The following is a 16,559-nucleotide window of genomic DNA, read 5'->3' as shown; positions in this document are numbered from 1 at the left end:
CACATTTTAGATTATAGATATGTGATATGGTATTTGTTTTTCTGACTTACTTAACCTAGTATATTGTTGTAGATAGCATTATTTCATTCTTTTATGGCTAAGTATTATTTCATTGAATATACCATTCATTGAATGTACCGTTATTTATCCATTCACCTGTTGATGGACATTTAGCTTGTATCCATGTCTTGGCTGTTGTAAATAGTGCTGCTTTGATCATTGGGGTGCATGTATCTTTTCAAATTATAGTTTTGTCTGGATGTATGCCCAGGAGTGTGATTGCCTGACCATATGGTAACTATTTTTAGTTTTTTGAGGAACCTCCATACTATTTTCCATGATGGCTGAACCAATTTACATTCTTACCAACAGTGTAGGAGGGTTCCCCTTTCTGTACACCCTCTCCAGCATTTACTGTTTACTTTATAAAATGATGGCCATTCTGAGTGGTATGAGGTGGTACTCTGTTTTAGTTTTGATTTGCATTTCTGTGATATTATTAGCAATGTGGAGTATCTTTTCATATGCCTGTTAGCCATTTGTTTTTTTTTTTTTGGAGAAATATCTATTTAAGTCTTCTGCTCATTTAGTGTTTGGATTGTTTGTGTTTATGTTGCTGAGCTGTTTTGTATATTTTGGAAATTAAGTCCTTGTCAGTCACATCCTTTGCAAATATTTTTTCCCAGTCCACAGGTTGTCATTTTGTTTATAGTTTCCTTTACTGTGTAAAACTTGTAAGTTTGATTAAGTCCATTTGTGGTTTTTTTTTTTGCTTTTATTTTTCTTGTCTTGGAAGATTGACTTAAGAAAACATTGGTATGATTCATGTCAGAGAATTACAGTGTTACATCTTCTATTGAAGTTAAAGATTGGTTATTTTGAGTGTTTAAAAATATTAACTCAGTTTATAATACTTTAACTAGTCTGTTTTTTAAATATACTAACAATGTTGCATATTCCATAGGAAATTAATAGAAAATTGCAAGCAGTAGAATCAGGATTGATTGCCTTACGTGAGACAAACAAGCATCTGGAACACAAAGATAATGAACTTAGACAAAAGAAGAAGGAGCTTCTTGAAAGGAAAACCAAGAAAAGACAACTGGAACAAAAAATTAGTTCCAAACTAGGAAGGTATCTTTCAGCCTATTCTGTGCTGGGGGGTTGGGAGGGTGATACAAATGCACTATAAGGATATTATTAGTTATACATACCTTGTAATGACAACACAGTTCCCACCAGCATGCTGTGTAGAATTTCTCTCTCAAACCCTTCTACCCAAAACACAGGACAGAGCAGGGGGAATCTTCAGTGTTACAGATTTTTCTGTTCCTTGATCCGCTGTTTTCATCCCTGGACCCCATTATATTCTCAAAAATTATTGAGGACCTTGAGGAAGTTTTGTTTATATGGATTATATCTACTGATATTTACCAAATTAGAAATTAAATAGTATGTTAAAATGATAAATTCATTATGTTAACAAAAAATATGAGAAACAATTTTCCAAACAAAATACATTTCACAAGAAGAGGGACATTTTACATTTGTAAATCTCTTTAGATGAAGTTAGTTGTTTTTTCATAAGTGCTTCTGCATTCACTTGGTTATGAGATATTTTGGTTGACATATATGAAGACAACCTGGACCCACATATATATGCAATCGGAAAAGGGAGGACTGCTTTAATAGACTTGTCAGCATATGTATTCTTTAATGTTACATCAAAACTTGCCAAAGTGTGGTTTGTTAACGTTCAACTGCAACATGGAATCTGAAATCATTAGTGAAGAAATATACTCTTAACATTACCAGAAGTGCATCTTTTGCCCATGAATGACTTTGTTACATTATGCTAGCTTACTGTGAGATCCCAGGCAATTGTTCTCAGAACTGATTGTAAATTTTAGATTGAACTTAGATGTTTTGTAGAAACTTGGAATATATAAGATCAGATAAAAGCTGTTAGGGTGTTCAGTCCAGGGGAGAGGAAAGTGATTTCCAGTTTCAAAGTGTTTCCCATGCCCATTTCAGGACACAATGCAGACATTTTTTGGTGATTGTTCTTTTATGTTTCTTTCCTATAGAATAAAGATATAGGTATTAAAGACATAATAAATGACAGCTCATTGCCTTGAGTACAGTATAAATTTCCCTTGATCTAATATAATAGTGTTTCTAAACACATAAGTTGAATATTTAAAATGCTTCTAGAAAATTTGGGTTTTATTTTTTTTTTTTAAGCAAAATGCCTGTTAACTTCTAAAAGTCAGTAGTGTATGTACCTTGGTTGCTTAAAAGAAGATATATCTGCTGAGTCTTAACTGCCTAGAGTTCTTTTCTACATAAACCCTTCACTTTTATCTTTAGTCATCCACAAGTCAACCTTTTACTGTTGGGCTGCTATATTGAACTCATGGTCTGAAACTAAACTTTCTCCTTATGATGTTGAATTGTGTAGTGAACTGACCTTTCACATGCATTGCCATCCTGCTGTCTCATGTCTGCAGTTGCTCTGGAACATTGCAGTGGGGACGTGGTTAGTGGGCTGTCCCTGACTCGTCGCCTCCCTTCAGTGCGTACAGAATACTGTCCTCAAGTTTATCATCTTTTCATGGTCCTGCCCCCTTCAAGATATCTCTGGTGGCTTCCTGCCTTTACTGTATGAAATTTAAATACTGCTTTCCTTTTAGCTTGTCCTTCACGTTTTTCAAAATCTTCTTTCACTCCACACATTCTAATTTCCTACCTCTCTGCCCCGACACACTCTTCACTCACCAATCAGTCCACTCTCGACAACATCCACTGAACTTGTTTATTCTTGTTTTTATTGCTTCCATCTTTGATTTTTCCCTGTAGTGGAAAGAACTTGGCCTTTGATGTCAAAACACATCTTAAAATTTAGTATCTGTATTAGGTAACTTAAGTAAACTTCTCAGCGTTTGTGTCTCCATGTTAAAAAGCAAAGTATTAACTTTTGGAATTGTTGTATTGTCTCTTCATCATCATTATTATTTTACGTATTAGATTGCCACAGTTGAGCTCCTTAAAGGGAAGGGACTGTTTTTATAAAGAATGCTTATCACTTATGGACCAGACATTATACTAAGTGTGTTGCATAATTTGCCTTTTTTTAGTCTTCACCAAAGCCCTGCAGAGGCACTATTTTTATTTACAGTTTATAGATGAGGGAACCAAAGCTTAGAAGAGTAGCTTGTTCAGTTATACTGCTCATTGGTGGCAAAGAGGAAGTGTAAACCCAACTTTCTGACTAGATCCTATACCATTAGCACTAGCATTACCTAGTCTATGCTGGGCACTTGATACATCTCAACAAATAGTTTTCAATCCTGAGTGGTTGCATAAAATGATTATTTAATCAGGAGGCTATCAGTTAACATCTGAGTAGCATTGCTACATAGACCATAAAGCAGCAGGAAACCTGAGAATTGAGCTCAATCCTTGTGTTTTCTCTGATTTCTACATCATTATGCATTTCATACAGTTTAAAGCTGATGGAACAGGATACTTGCAATCTTGAAGAGGAAGAACGAAAAGCAAGTACCAAAATCAAAGAAATAAATGTTCAAAAAGCAAAACTTGTTACTGAACTAACAAACCTGATAAAGGTAAGACATTTTCATTTTAGTCATTTTTTTTTTGTTGCAAGTCGATAGTAAAATCTTAGCAAGAGATTTTTATTAGTAATTTCAGCTTTCTGTTTGACATTTCTCTTTATAGATCAGTAAATTGATTAAAAGTACTCATTAGGCTAAATTGTTTTATTTCAAATGACTCAAAGGAGAACTATTTAAGATTGAAGTATCAATCACATTAGAAAAATGTTAAGAAACGATATTGTAAAATAAAACTCATAGAGGTTTTTATTCCTAGAATTGTACTGCTTTACATATACAAAAAGTAGATTTAATTCTTCAAAATACTACGGTGATCTCTGAGAAGAACAAATTAGAATCAGATTATATGGCAACCTCATCACAGCTACGTATCACAGAGGTAAAGTTTTTGCTTTTATTTTTTATTTTGGGACTTCAGTTTGAAAACTATATATACACGTGTATGTATATATCGTGCCTTGCAGTGTACAGGTTTTGGTATGCTCTTTAATTTACAGATTTCATGCACTCTGCTGATTAGGAAGTAATATTTGAAACCCTTTATGTACCTTTTTTATTATTACTACCCTACCCCAATTAAATAACAAAAAGAGTACCTGATTTAGTCATTTGAAAACCAAAATCTCACCATGTCTGCTTTCTTAGCCGATACAAATTATAGTTAGTACTATTGCCAAGAAGCAACTACTAGCTTTTATTGCAGTTTGTATCCCATAAACTACAGATGCGTTCCAGTCAATACTAAGAATGGCCTTAGTGTGTGATCCTGGTGATTTAATCTTCTGTTAATGATAAATATTGAAATGGGGGAAGGTAGGGGGTGATGTATAAGTTAGCATAAATTCCAAAGAAGACCAAGCAACAAAATGAGGTAGTAAGAGTGACATAGTTTTTGAGTCTTTTAAATCCTTACCCCAAAATAGAAGAGCAGCTGGGATACTATGATAACAGCAAGCCCAGGGACAGTGTAGACAACAGACTCGGCTTTAAGGTGTCCCTGTAGGTGTACCGCAGCATATCCTCACACTCATCACCCAGGATTAGCATGAGGCTAGGTTCCAGCCTTAGTCCTTAATAAAACTGCCCTTCAGATGCCACCTGCACTTCTGACCAACTGGTGACTGATTCAAGGGTTCTCGTGGCTTCCCCAAGTTCAGTAATTAACTGGAGTGGCTCACAGAACTGAAGGCTGTTCTTAACCATTACAGTTTTATTATATAAACAATAGAAATCCCTACTAGTCAAGTGAAGAGGTATATAGGGCGGGGAGGGTCCTGCACACACTTTCTATGCCCTTTTCTGGTGAAATAATTTGTTGCTCTCATAGCACATCAGTGTTTGGAATTTTTACCAGGTTGATTACCTAGGCATGACTGATTGGATCATTGGCCATATGGCTAAACTTGGTCTCTAGCCCTTCTCTCTGCAGTTGAAGAAACTGGGTGGGGTAATAATAAGACTCAAAGCCCCAACCTTTTAGTCACATGATTTGTCTTTCTGGCATTGACTTCCCCCATTCTGCGTCACTCCTTAGCATAAACTGAGACACTCCTATCACTCAGAAAATTCCTAAGATTTTACAGTCTTCCTCCCGAGAACCAGGGACAAACATCAGTCAAGTTCTGTGTTCTCAACACCCATGAACCCAAGAGTATAGTAGGTGGGTAAGATAGTCAGCAGCAGCATCAAGACTGGTGTGGTAAGAAACAGAAAGCTCAGAGGATCCAAAAATTAAGTCACCAGCAGGTTCTCATCTTTGAAGAAAAGAGGCCCCGTTTGGTGTGGAAAGCTCAGCAGACCAATTTCAGAGCAGCTGAAACTGGGAGGTGACTTTTAGATTCCAGAAAGGTCAGGTGGTGCTGGGGTGATTGAGGTCCCGTGAACTAGCAGCTCACCTGAAACTGCCTTGCAGAGCAGAGTTGCTTCCTGAGGAGAACTAGAACCACTGGGCAGGCTAAGGAGACAGCAGGCGTGTGTCATGTGGTCAGAGGGCTGACACAGTAGCTAAAGGCACAGCACTCAGACACAGGAAGGGAGACAGTGTAAGTAAAACAATGTATTTGCTGACTGTCCTGTAGGTACTATTAGGAAATAAAAGGATACTACCTCAGATTAGATGATTCAGGAGAGGGAAGTGAGGGAGAATTTCAATATTGTTTATAGTAGGAACTAGTATGTCAAAGATACTCAGGCCACAAGGATATTATATAAGATACTTGTGCATAAATAATCTTTCAAATAAAAATGGAAGGATGTTTAGCATACTTCTACATACATAATCAGAATAAAGACTTCTACCCCTGCTGCCTTCCCTAACCTGACAGGGGAGTCTCCTGTCCATATTGTTAGTAGCAGCAGACAGTAATATTTTTGAGTTGAGCTGATTACTCTGGAGAGTAGAAAGGTTCTTAATTATATTGTCCAGGGAAATATAATCTCATTAGCTACTTGTCACACTAGGTTTTCTTACCTGGATATATACACAAACTCTCTCTTTGACAGGTTTTTCCATACTAATGTTCTTGATATTTCCCCCGACTTTATTTTCTATTTTCTCAGCAATATTTTACATCATTATTTCTTTTTTTATATGTTAATCTGAAAATTTATTAAATGCTTTTTATTTGTAATTGTCTTACCAGCCCTTTTGTAGGGTTCTTTTCTTTCTTGCACTGTGTTTTGTTAAGTGTGTGTTACTGACTGATCATAGTCACCAGCTGTGCATTTTAAATAGTCAAGAATGGTGAGTGAGAGACACAGAGAAGAGTGAGTCTATAGTAGTCATTCTGTCTCTCATTGGCTCTTTTTACTTCTCACGTTTTCTGTCACTTGCCCACACTTGCTCTTCTCTATTCTTCTTGCTGTTCTTCATTTGAAACAAAAGGAGATCTTTTCCTTCCTTCTTTTCTTCCCCTCACCCTACTTTGGGGTTTGTCTTTTACTCTGATCATGAAAAACAAATTCACACACAAAAAAGATTGACACAGAATTTCACTAGGAGTTGTGTTCATGAAGGAACTTAGGGATAACTAAAACACCATTGAGTTTAATAACGTCCTCAAATTATTGGAGGTCAAATAGTGGAAAAGGGATCCAAACCCATTAAATATTTCCAGAGGTATGTCACTACCATCTGGAATATTTTTACAAGTTAATAAGCTGACTGCACATAAATCCAGATATGGAGGTGGACAGATGGATGAACATGTTACTTGGTTTTTTACTTTGGGCAGGTTTCCTGACCACTCCAAGCCTGTTGTCTCAGCTACAGATATTACAATACCTACCTAACTTGCAGGGCTATTGTGATAGTAAGTTTAACAATACATCAAGATGCTTAGTGTGCTCCCTAGCATGAAACATGTATGGATTTACATCAAGATTCATATTATAAGAACTGGAAGTTGCTAAATTTACTTTTTATCCTACTATCAAATTTAGAAATTGTGCTTTCATCTAATGTTCTTTACCCTACCTACCTGCTCGCTACTCTCCCACAAAAACTGAACTTCAGGAAAGACTTTTTTTTCGATTTAGATGATATATATGTATTTGGGGAGGGAGGGGACCTTTACCAAGTAAACAGTATTATTGCCAGTACCATTGTTTACTATTTGATTGATTGAAATAGAATTTGCAAGCTTGTATATTAAACATTGTGTAGACCACTGATGTCTGAACTCCAAATTTGACAAGGGAGGGAGGGAGGAAGGACCAGACACACACTGCATGATGGATGTGAATAAGATTACACAAGTTTAGTTCTTTTACTTAATCTGCAGAAATACAAAGGATAATGTTTCTGTACTGTGTCTTTATGAAAATGACTGTGTATCTTATTCACCTTCCTATGCTCAATACATGATAAAATACTGATATTTAATAGGTTCTCAGTAATTATTTGGTGAAGGAATGAATGGGTCCATAAATAAATGATAACTACATGAATCATTTAAAGGTTCTGAGTTTTCTGATATGAAGCCTATGTATTGTATATATTGTTTTATTAGAGTATAATTATACATAGGTTAAACTTTCATAAAAAGAAAATTAAGTTTAAATTTCAAAGCTTTTAGGGATTCAAGAATGCCATATTATTAATGTCCTAATATATTTTGAAGTTTAAGTTCAAATTCTACCTTAGCAATAAACTCAGTCATAATTTGGGATATGGTTTTCGGATGATTTGCTTACTGTTATCAAAATTCGTAATATATAGTGTGGTGATATTTATTAATAAAAGAACCCTCTGATTGAACAGACATATAAATTTTAAAAATATTTCTTTTTCTTATAATAGCAACATTTCATTGAGTTGGATGAAAATAGACAGAGATTATTGCAGAAATGCAAGGAACTTATGAAGAGAGCCAGGCAAGTATGTAACCTGGGTGCAGAGCAGACTGTTCCTCAAGAATATCAGACAGTAAGTATAAAAAGTATATAATGCTACAAGTTAATGTATTTAACACAGTATTTTTAAGTTTAAAGTGTGTTAGGCATTTTACAGGGCCATGAAAAACGTGATCTGCCATAAAAAATGAGATACCCCTGCTGCCATTTTTAAACTGAGTATGCATGTAATTTTGCTCAGTGAATTTTTTCTTCATGGTACTCAGATGGACACCATTCAGTCTTATTGCTTAGTACCAAAATTATTCAGATATGGGTATCATTTTGCAAAATTATTTCTACCAAAACATTTATCCAGTAAAAAACTTTTTTCCCCAAGCACCTTTTTAGGAGAGGTTTGGGAGATGGGATATAGTTTTTCCTGGAAATGTAGTACTAGTAATTGATATATAAGAAACAGTACATAGAGGTGATAGTTAGAAAAACAAAGACAAAATGAAAATGTTTTTCTGGAAATCAGGGTGTATATTTGGGGTTCTTTGGGAGTGGATTCTTTATGACTGACATATGTTGGTAAAGAAAAGAGCCTTTCCTTCTTCTCATTATGGGTACTTTATATTCTGACATATCATTTAGTTAGTAAAATGAGAAGATACTGCCCTTTCCTGCCAGTTCTACCATTGAGTAGGTAGCCCCTTGACCTGAAGCTTTATCTGACAGGTAGGGGTAATGCCTTGATTACCTTCTATCACACATTGAACAAAACACATACTTTCTTCTCTCTTGAAATTTATATTCTAGTCTGGAGGGTGGGGAAAACAAATCAAAAAGCAAATAGATTATGTTGGGAATAGCAGGAGGTGCTAAAAAGAATAATAATACAAGGTAAAAGGCTAGTGTCAGAGAAGCCTCCTTTGAGAAGATACTATTTTAGATGAGTCCTGAATGAACAGAAGAAATCAGTCAAGTGAAGGTTTGAGGGAAAAGCATTCCAGGCAGAGGAAATAGCTCATTCAAAGCTCTTGAGGCAGAAGTATATTTGGCCTGTTTCAGAATAGAAAGAATCTTAGTGGGGCTAAAATTTATTATCCAAGGAGGGCAGAAGTCAGATCCTATAGGGCCTTATAGACCATAGAAGGAATTTGGGCTTTACTTTGAGATGAAGTCCACTGGAGAATTTTAAACAGAAGATCAATAGAGGTAGGACAACTGTTTGTAGAGCACTCCAGCTGCAATCTGGAGAATAAAGTACGGATACAAGAATGGAAGATGACCATTTAGGAGATTATTGCTTTGGACCAGGCACAAGACTCTTGTGGTGTGGATTAGGGTGGAAACACAAACGATAGAGCAGTTTACATACTTGAGGTATCTTTTAATGACAGAACCAGCAGGACTTGCTAATGGATTTGAATTGAAGGGTAGAGAGAGGATCCCTAAATTTTGCCAATTGATGGAAAAGATCGAAGGACAAATAGGTTTGCTCAAATTGGTGGGGAAGGTGGGTAAGTTGAAGATTTGTTTCACCATCTTAAATTTGGTCTATTAGAATCAAATGAAGATATGAAATAAGTGTGTGGCACATGAGTTCAAAGCTCAAAGGACAAGTCAGATTCAACAAAATGAACTTAATATCTGAAAGCCTATAGAAGCTGAACTGCTTTCCAGAAGGTTAGAGGGAAAAAAAAGGCAGGTTAAGATATTAGATTAATGTGGCATGTTAGGATCTTTTTCAGAGTTTTAAGATTGATTTTGTACATTGTAGTACATAAACTTTTGCAAGTTGTGTCGACAAAACATTGTACTTCTTGCCTGCCCCCACCCTGTTCTAATTTGTCTCTATGATATGGTCTCAGAAGATAGTACTGTGGTGAAATTCTACTGTCAAAGTAATTGGATTCTTAGGATGCTTTTGTAGTTCTTCACAAGTACAGTATAAAGTTCTAACTTCTTGCTCTCTTTCAATGCCCCACATATTCTGGACCCATTCTACCAATTCAGCAAGTACCCACCATTCCAAATGGACACAACTCCTCACCCCCCATGGTATGCAGTGCTCTTTTTCTCCAAGCTCCTGTCTCTCCTCTGCCTTACTTTTCCCTATCTGTTTGCTTTAAGGCCCAGAGATGAATTCGAGGCCTCTGAATTCTCTTACTGTTTCTTGTAGCTCCTGTAGCATGAACTGATCATTCCTTTCTCTAAATTCCATAACCTGTATGATATGTACTGCTTATTTTAATACTCAACATCATTACATTGCCTTAAGGTGTTAGCTCATGTTACTAAGTATATACTTTTAATTTTCTTCTAAAGTATAAACCCCTTTTTGAAAGCAAAAAGCCATGTTTGTTATTCTTTTGATTCCTTAACTGTGTTGTGCTAGCATGCTGTTCAACATGTAGCAGACACTCAACAGAATATTTTCATTTAAACTATTTGAATTGAACTGTTTTCACTGTACTACCTATAATAATGGAGTTTTTTCCTTCTTTAGGCTTTCCAAGATCTTCCAAACACCTTGGATGAAATTGATGCTTTATTAACTGAGGAAAGATCAAGAGCATCTTGCTTCACAGGACTCAATCCTACAGTATGCTTCTTCCCCTAATGCCTGCTGTACTCGCCACCACAGCACACCCTACCCCCGCCCCCCACACACAGTTCCCTCCAGTACTTGCCTCCCACTCTGTTCCTGCTGTCTAGCTTATTATTACCAAGAACTCTAGTACAATGTACTTTTAAATGCCAGATTCTGAATCTATTAGAATTTTAAATAGATTCTTCCTAAGGAACACAGTGTTCTGTGCCTTTTCTTTATAAAAAGAATACTTGAGCTAACCTGAAATACTGAGATGTCTTTTTTAAGAATTAAAAAAATGACATTTTTAGTATGTTACAAGAACATAAATTAACTGCATACAAACAGTGGCATTTTTAATTGATGCAAAATTTTTTGTACCTTTATCCTTTGGTAGATTATTCTTAAAGGTTTTTTTTCTGCCAGGTTGTTGAGGAATACACAAAAAGAGAAGAAGAAATAGAGCAATTAACTGAGGAACTAAAGATAAAGAAAGTTGAACTGGATAAATATAGAGAAAACATTTCACAGGTAATTGTTCAACTTTTTCTCATGTGCATTAATATGGGAATATAGAATAATGCAAAATGAAATGATAACATTTCTAAGAAAAAAATTATGTTCTCAGGACCAGATTGATACTAAATTTGTTTTATATAAAGTTTTGTATCAATGTAATAACACTTCTTTTAAATTGTTATTTTTATATTGCTTTACTTACAGGTAAAAGAAAGGTGGCTTAATCCTTTAAAAGAGCTGGTAGAAAAAATTAACGAAAAATTTAGCTATTTTTTTAGTTCTATGCAGTGTGCTGGTGAAGTTGACCTCCATACAGAAAATGAGGTAAAATTGCATTTGATATGTTTCCTGACAAGAATTTTAATTATATGCTAAAAGTATATGTAAATTGTTTATTTACTCTAAAGTTATATCTGAAAATTTTGCTTATTAAAAAAAATGTCCAAAGGAAAGAAGAGACTGTATCTAGGATTCCATCAGGGTCACTTGTTGTTTTGAGGATTTTCTTCTTGGTGACATCTGAGATTAGCAACTAACACCTTACAGACTCTTTTCATATCCAGCCTAACTGAATTCATATCCAACTGAATAGCTGAATGGTTATTCACTTGTGATGAACAAATGCATTGCTTTTTGAAATCACTACCCCTCAACTTCGAAGAGTCATATACAAATTGGCAAACATAACTGAAATATAGAATAGTATCAGTGATTTCCTTTTGATCAAGAATTTGAGTTCACAAGAACAAAAATACTGAAAAAATTTGGTACTGATTTCTTGAACTATATACATTTCATGTGTTGTAATTGTGGGTAAAATAGGAGTGGGTGGAGCTGTAGATGAAACAAGATCGGTCATATATGGATCACAGTTGAGACTAGTTGATGGTAGATACATTGAACTTATTTGGGAATTCTAATTTTGTAAATGTTGAAATTTTTCCCTAATAAAGCATTTCTTTTAAGAAGGAAGAAACGTAAAGCAAGGTAGTGCCATTGTTTCTCCTTAGGAATTTTGTCCCATTAAGTCTTTATCTGTTTATTATGAAACAGAAGGATTGCAAACATCATGTAACTGTAAGTTATTAGACCTGCCAAGAGAATCGTCATCGACATAGTCTGGGCTTGATAGAAGGAAGAAATGTATTGTAATAACATGTAATTTATAATATATTTCCTTTGTGTCAGACACTGTGCCAAGCATTTCTAGGTTTATCTTCTTTAATCTGCAGAACCATTCTATAAAGCAGGTGCTTTTTATTGACTCTATACTAAAACAATATTAGAACCACTTGCTCTCTACAAGCTCTAGAGGTCTCCAAAGATCTATTTAGATAAAACTGATATCATGAATAAGTCCATTATAAGAGTAAAGAACTTCAGTTTATTTTCAAAAACACAGTATAAAATTGCCAGAGAAAACACTCACCTTTCATCAACTTTTTAAATGTTTTGTAGGAAGACTATGATAAATATGGAATTCGAATTAGAGTTAAATTTCGCAGTAGTACTCAACTGCATGAATTAACTCCTCATCATCAAAGTGGAGGTGAAAGAAGTGTTTCTACTATGTTATACTTGATGGCACTTCAGGAGCTTAATAGATGTCCATTCCGAGTAGTTGATGAAATCAATCAGGTATAGCTTATTCTTTTATTGGGTTTCACTGTATCTTGTAATAGATTTAAATCTAATCATCATTATTGTCTTTCTTTAGGGAATGGACCCAATCAATGAACGAAGAGTGTTTGAAATGGTTGTAAATACTGCTTGTAAAGAAAACACATCTCAGTACTTCTTTATTACACCAAAGGTAGGTAATAAGTAATCTAAAAATACGTACTTGGAAGTCCCTTATGGCTAAAACATGTAGCAGATTTTGGCCCAATATGTGTAAATATGAGCAGGAACAGTCCCAAAATAGAATTTTAAAGATTATAGTAAAGGGGGACAAGTTCCAATAACATACTTAATCAGAAACCTTATCATTAGAGGAAGAAAATAGTAGGCATAGCATTATGTTGTAGAACTGAGAGTTCCTCTGCTTTTTTGGCATTTATTCTTCCTCTAGGGAACATCCTCTCTTAGCACTGGTCCTCCTCATTTCCTCAGAAAGGCCTGTTTTGCTCTGTCCTGGCCCAGAGGAAATCCTAAGTATCCTCAAAATCTTCTATTCATATAAAAAACAGACTTACCTTTATAGAACCATTACAATGGGCAATTTTCTTTTGTTACCTCTTGTGCTATGGGTTAATTATGAAACTGCTGTATAGCAATCAAAGATGTTTTTATTAAATGTAATCAGATTTTTTTAAAGAAATTTCATTGGAGATCCTATCTTAAATTCAGTTTTTTATTGAATAGTATAATCTCTTCTTATTCCAGCAGATACTCTGTGGAATAGCTAGATCTGTTAATACCCTATTGTTGTTGGCCTATAAATCAAACCACTCTATTAATATACTTTTCAGGCTACCGATCTACAATACCTGACTATAGAAGTTGCTTGAAAGGTGTTTTGTGGATAAAAGAGTGAAATTATCCTAGGAAAGTTCTGGAGGATATACTTTTCCGGGGTCAACCTAGGAAGCAGCGTGATCCCTTTGGCCTGTGAATATAGAAGGCTCCTAAGATACGTTGACAAGTCCTTAGGCCAGGTTTCAGATGTGCTGATTCAAGTAAAAATCACCATCTGGCAGGGTGTATGTTGAGTTGAGAACTTCATTAAGAGTTTCATTAATTTTACAAATAAAATATACATGCAAGTTCATAAAGTTGGGCTTAATATATAGCATTCTATAACAGTTTGTTTTAACACTTCACAGCTCCTTCAAAATCTTCCTTATTCTGAAAAGATGACAGTATTGTTTGTCTACAATGGTCCTCATATGCTGGAGCCAAACAGATGGAATTTAAAGGCTTTCCAAAGGCGGCGGCGCCGTATTACATTCACTCAGCCTTCTCAGTGAAAGGGCAAGAACTTTGGGACTTTTCTGTTAAATTCTATATTAAGTGTGGCTCAACTGAATAAAAGTTAGATTCATTAAGACTAAAGGATCAGTTATTTTTGAAACCTGCTATTAGATACAAATGGGTTGATGAAGAGAGACCATAATAACTCCTTTCTGTGGAACATCATTTGGTAGTAAAATTTAAATCTTGAGTCCTTAGCATAAGTAACTGGGTCCCCACTTTTACAGTATTTCCTACTTAAATCAGAACACAGTGGAAGGGGTTATTGGTTACAAGAAGTTTAGTTGATATGGGAACCCTGAGCTTTACTTGCAATGTAATTTTTAACTACTTTTAGAGTCTAAAGATGACTCTAAAGCTTAAGTCATAGTTTCACCCAGTGTTATATTTAATTTTTAAAATTTGATATGGAAATGTCTAATGTATAGTAATAATTTATGACAAATCTATTCATTTCTTCCTATTAAAAAGATTACCTTATCTCCACTAGGAAATGGGATTTTAGGAACCTTTTAAAAAAAAAGTTTTATGAAACTTGATACTGTAATTGTATTGGTATCTCAAAGGAGGGGAAAGTACTTGTAGCAGGACTTCTTTGAAATGCCACATGATGGCCACTAGATGATGCAAAATGCAACCAAAAGATTGACAGAGAATAAAGTGGCAAGAGTTTTTAAAGACTAACCCTGTAAAATGTGGTGGGTCTTTTCAGGCTTGATCTTTTTTTTCTTTTTTTAATTTAAAGTCAATTTTTACATCTTAAATTTCTAAAGCATTTTTATAATTATTTTTAGTAAAATTTTTCTTAACATTTCTTATACTGGTTTCTACAGTTTATATTTGAAATTTCTCAGTGTTATGTAGAGTGAGCAAAAGCATTGATTTGTTTAAAACCATAATTGTTTTTAGACCTTAAGCTTATGTAGGTCCTTCTAATTTACAGTGTTGATTCTACCCCAGTATTAAATTAGAAAATCATTTGTTTATCTCTGAGTTATACTAATTAACAGTGCCAAAATATTCTATTCTTTAAAATCTTGTAAAATAAAGAATTGGATCAAGGACATCTTTAAAAAGTGGATTGGATTTGTAGAGGTAATGACAATTATTTCTTTGACTTGGTAGCTTGACTAAACTGAAGAATTGTATTGAGTTTGGGTTTTGTATGTTCTTAAATAGCTACTGAAATTTATATTCTTGTTAAGTCAAAAAATAATGAATGTCTACGTCCTCTTATTTGGATATTTTCTCTTTAAAAAACTATTTTTTTCTTCATAAAAATTTTAAAAGAACCTTCCCCTCTTAAACTAAGTCTAATGCATGTACTATGAAAATATTTTAAAATAACATTTTTACTAGTGCAAACAATTCATGTAAACATTGAAAATGTTGGTAACATGTTAGTAAATGAATGTTTTTACTAACATGTGCTTGGTGTAGTTCATTTACTGTCTAAGTGCCAGTCATCTTATTTCTACAAAATGATCATCAATGTGAAAAAAGTTTGAAGATTATTTCAGTTTGCATATGCCAGTAATTATTCCAAACCTTGTTTATAAGCATTTGTATCTTTCTAGTGGACAAATACTTGGTTTTACACTGAAAGTTGAGCTCTGAAGAATAAATTATGTATTTTAACATTAATAAAATAGTAAGTCTTGCACAATAACTCAGCCACTTGAAACTTCACATATTTTCTGCAAAAGTTGATTTTAATTACAGATTATAAAAACTTCATATAATAGTCTCATTTGATGAATAAAATATTTAAAACCCTAAAAGGTGACAAGCAATTATTTATAATGACAAAACCTTAATTGATTTGCCTAAGGATTTTAGCATTAAAAGGAAAGATTTCTTGCTGCTTTCTAATTGTCTTTTGGATGTGTTTATTTTGTTTGGAGTATGAATCTTTAGTACCTAAAAAAATGTAATCTGGGGGAATTCCTGGTGGTCCAGTGGTTAGGACTCCATGCTTTTACTGCCAAGGGCCCAGGCTCAGTCCTGGTAGGGGAACTAGATCCTGCAAGCTCTGCAGCATGGCCAAAAAAAAAAGAGTGTAATTTTGTCCTGTTGCTATGTATCTGCAGGTGTAACTGGAAAAAACTTTTTGTGGGAAATGCTACTTTGTTGGTAATAAATGCATATTTTCATTTAGTGTATGTCTTCTTAAATGAGCACTGTTTTTTATATACTTTGAATCTTTGTAAGAGTCATTTTGGTTTTCAGATTTGCTGAAAAGTCTATTGAATGCCTACCATTTACAGAATACTGTTTGGCAGTCTGTGTTCAAAAGGATAGAAAATTTAGTCCCTTGTCTTGCTGCAAGGTGATCCTAGTTTAAATAAAGCCATACCAGAAAAATAAAGGTATTTAAATCATCTAAAGAAACCAGTTACAAGGTAAGTATAAATATTTTTAGGTTGAAACCTTAGATGGCCTGCAAGAGAACCTTGAATATGGCATCTTTACCTATATGACTGTGTACCTAGCTAATT

At 34.5% G+C, this 16,559-nt stretch overlaps 1 protein-coding gene across 3 annotated transcripts in view; it reads left to right on the top strand.

Moving 5' to 3' along the window:
• The window catches only part of SMC5 (structural maintenance of chromosomes 5), an 89,584-nt gene extending 73,361 nt beyond the window's left edge, over nt 1–16,223 (top strand). For 2 of the 3 annotated variants that reach the window (XM_070480366.1, XM_020901913.2), the window contains exons 15-25: nt 965–1,134; nt 3,506–3,629; nt 3,895–4,017; nt 7,939–8,064; nt 9,993–10,037; nt 10,486–10,581; nt 10,996–11,100; nt 11,293–11,412; nt 12,547–12,726; nt 12,806–12,901; nt 13,914–16,223. In XM_070480366.1, the coding sequence (XP_070336467.1) occupies nt 965–1,134; nt 3,506–3,629; nt 3,895–4,017; nt 7,939–8,064; nt 9,993–10,037; nt 10,486–10,581; nt 10,996–11,100; nt 11,293–11,412; nt 12,547–12,726; nt 12,806–12,901; nt 13,914–14,057 (1,329 nt within the window). In that variant the 3' untranslated portion in view covers nt 14,058–16,223. The remainder of the gene's footprint in view (nt 1–964; nt 1,135–3,505; nt 3,630–3,894; nt 4,018–7,938; nt 8,065–9,992; nt 10,038–10,485; nt 10,582–10,995; nt 11,101–11,292; nt 11,413–12,546; nt 12,727–12,805; nt 12,902–13,913) is intronic. The other variant, XM_020901923.2, reaches the window with a different exon arrangement.
• The last annotated feature ends 336 nt before the right edge of the window (nt 16,224–16,559 follow it).

Source organism: Odocoileus virginianus, chromosome 18, assembly GCF_023699985.2.
Source record: "Odocoileus virginianus isolate 20LAN1187 ecotype Illinois chromosome 18, Ovbor_1.2, whole genome shotgun sequence".
Lineage (NCBI taxonomy): Eukaryota > Metazoa > Chordata > Mammalia > Artiodactyla > Cervidae > Odocoileus > Odocoileus virginianus.
This window is presented reverse-complemented; position numbering and strand designations above follow the sequence as displayed.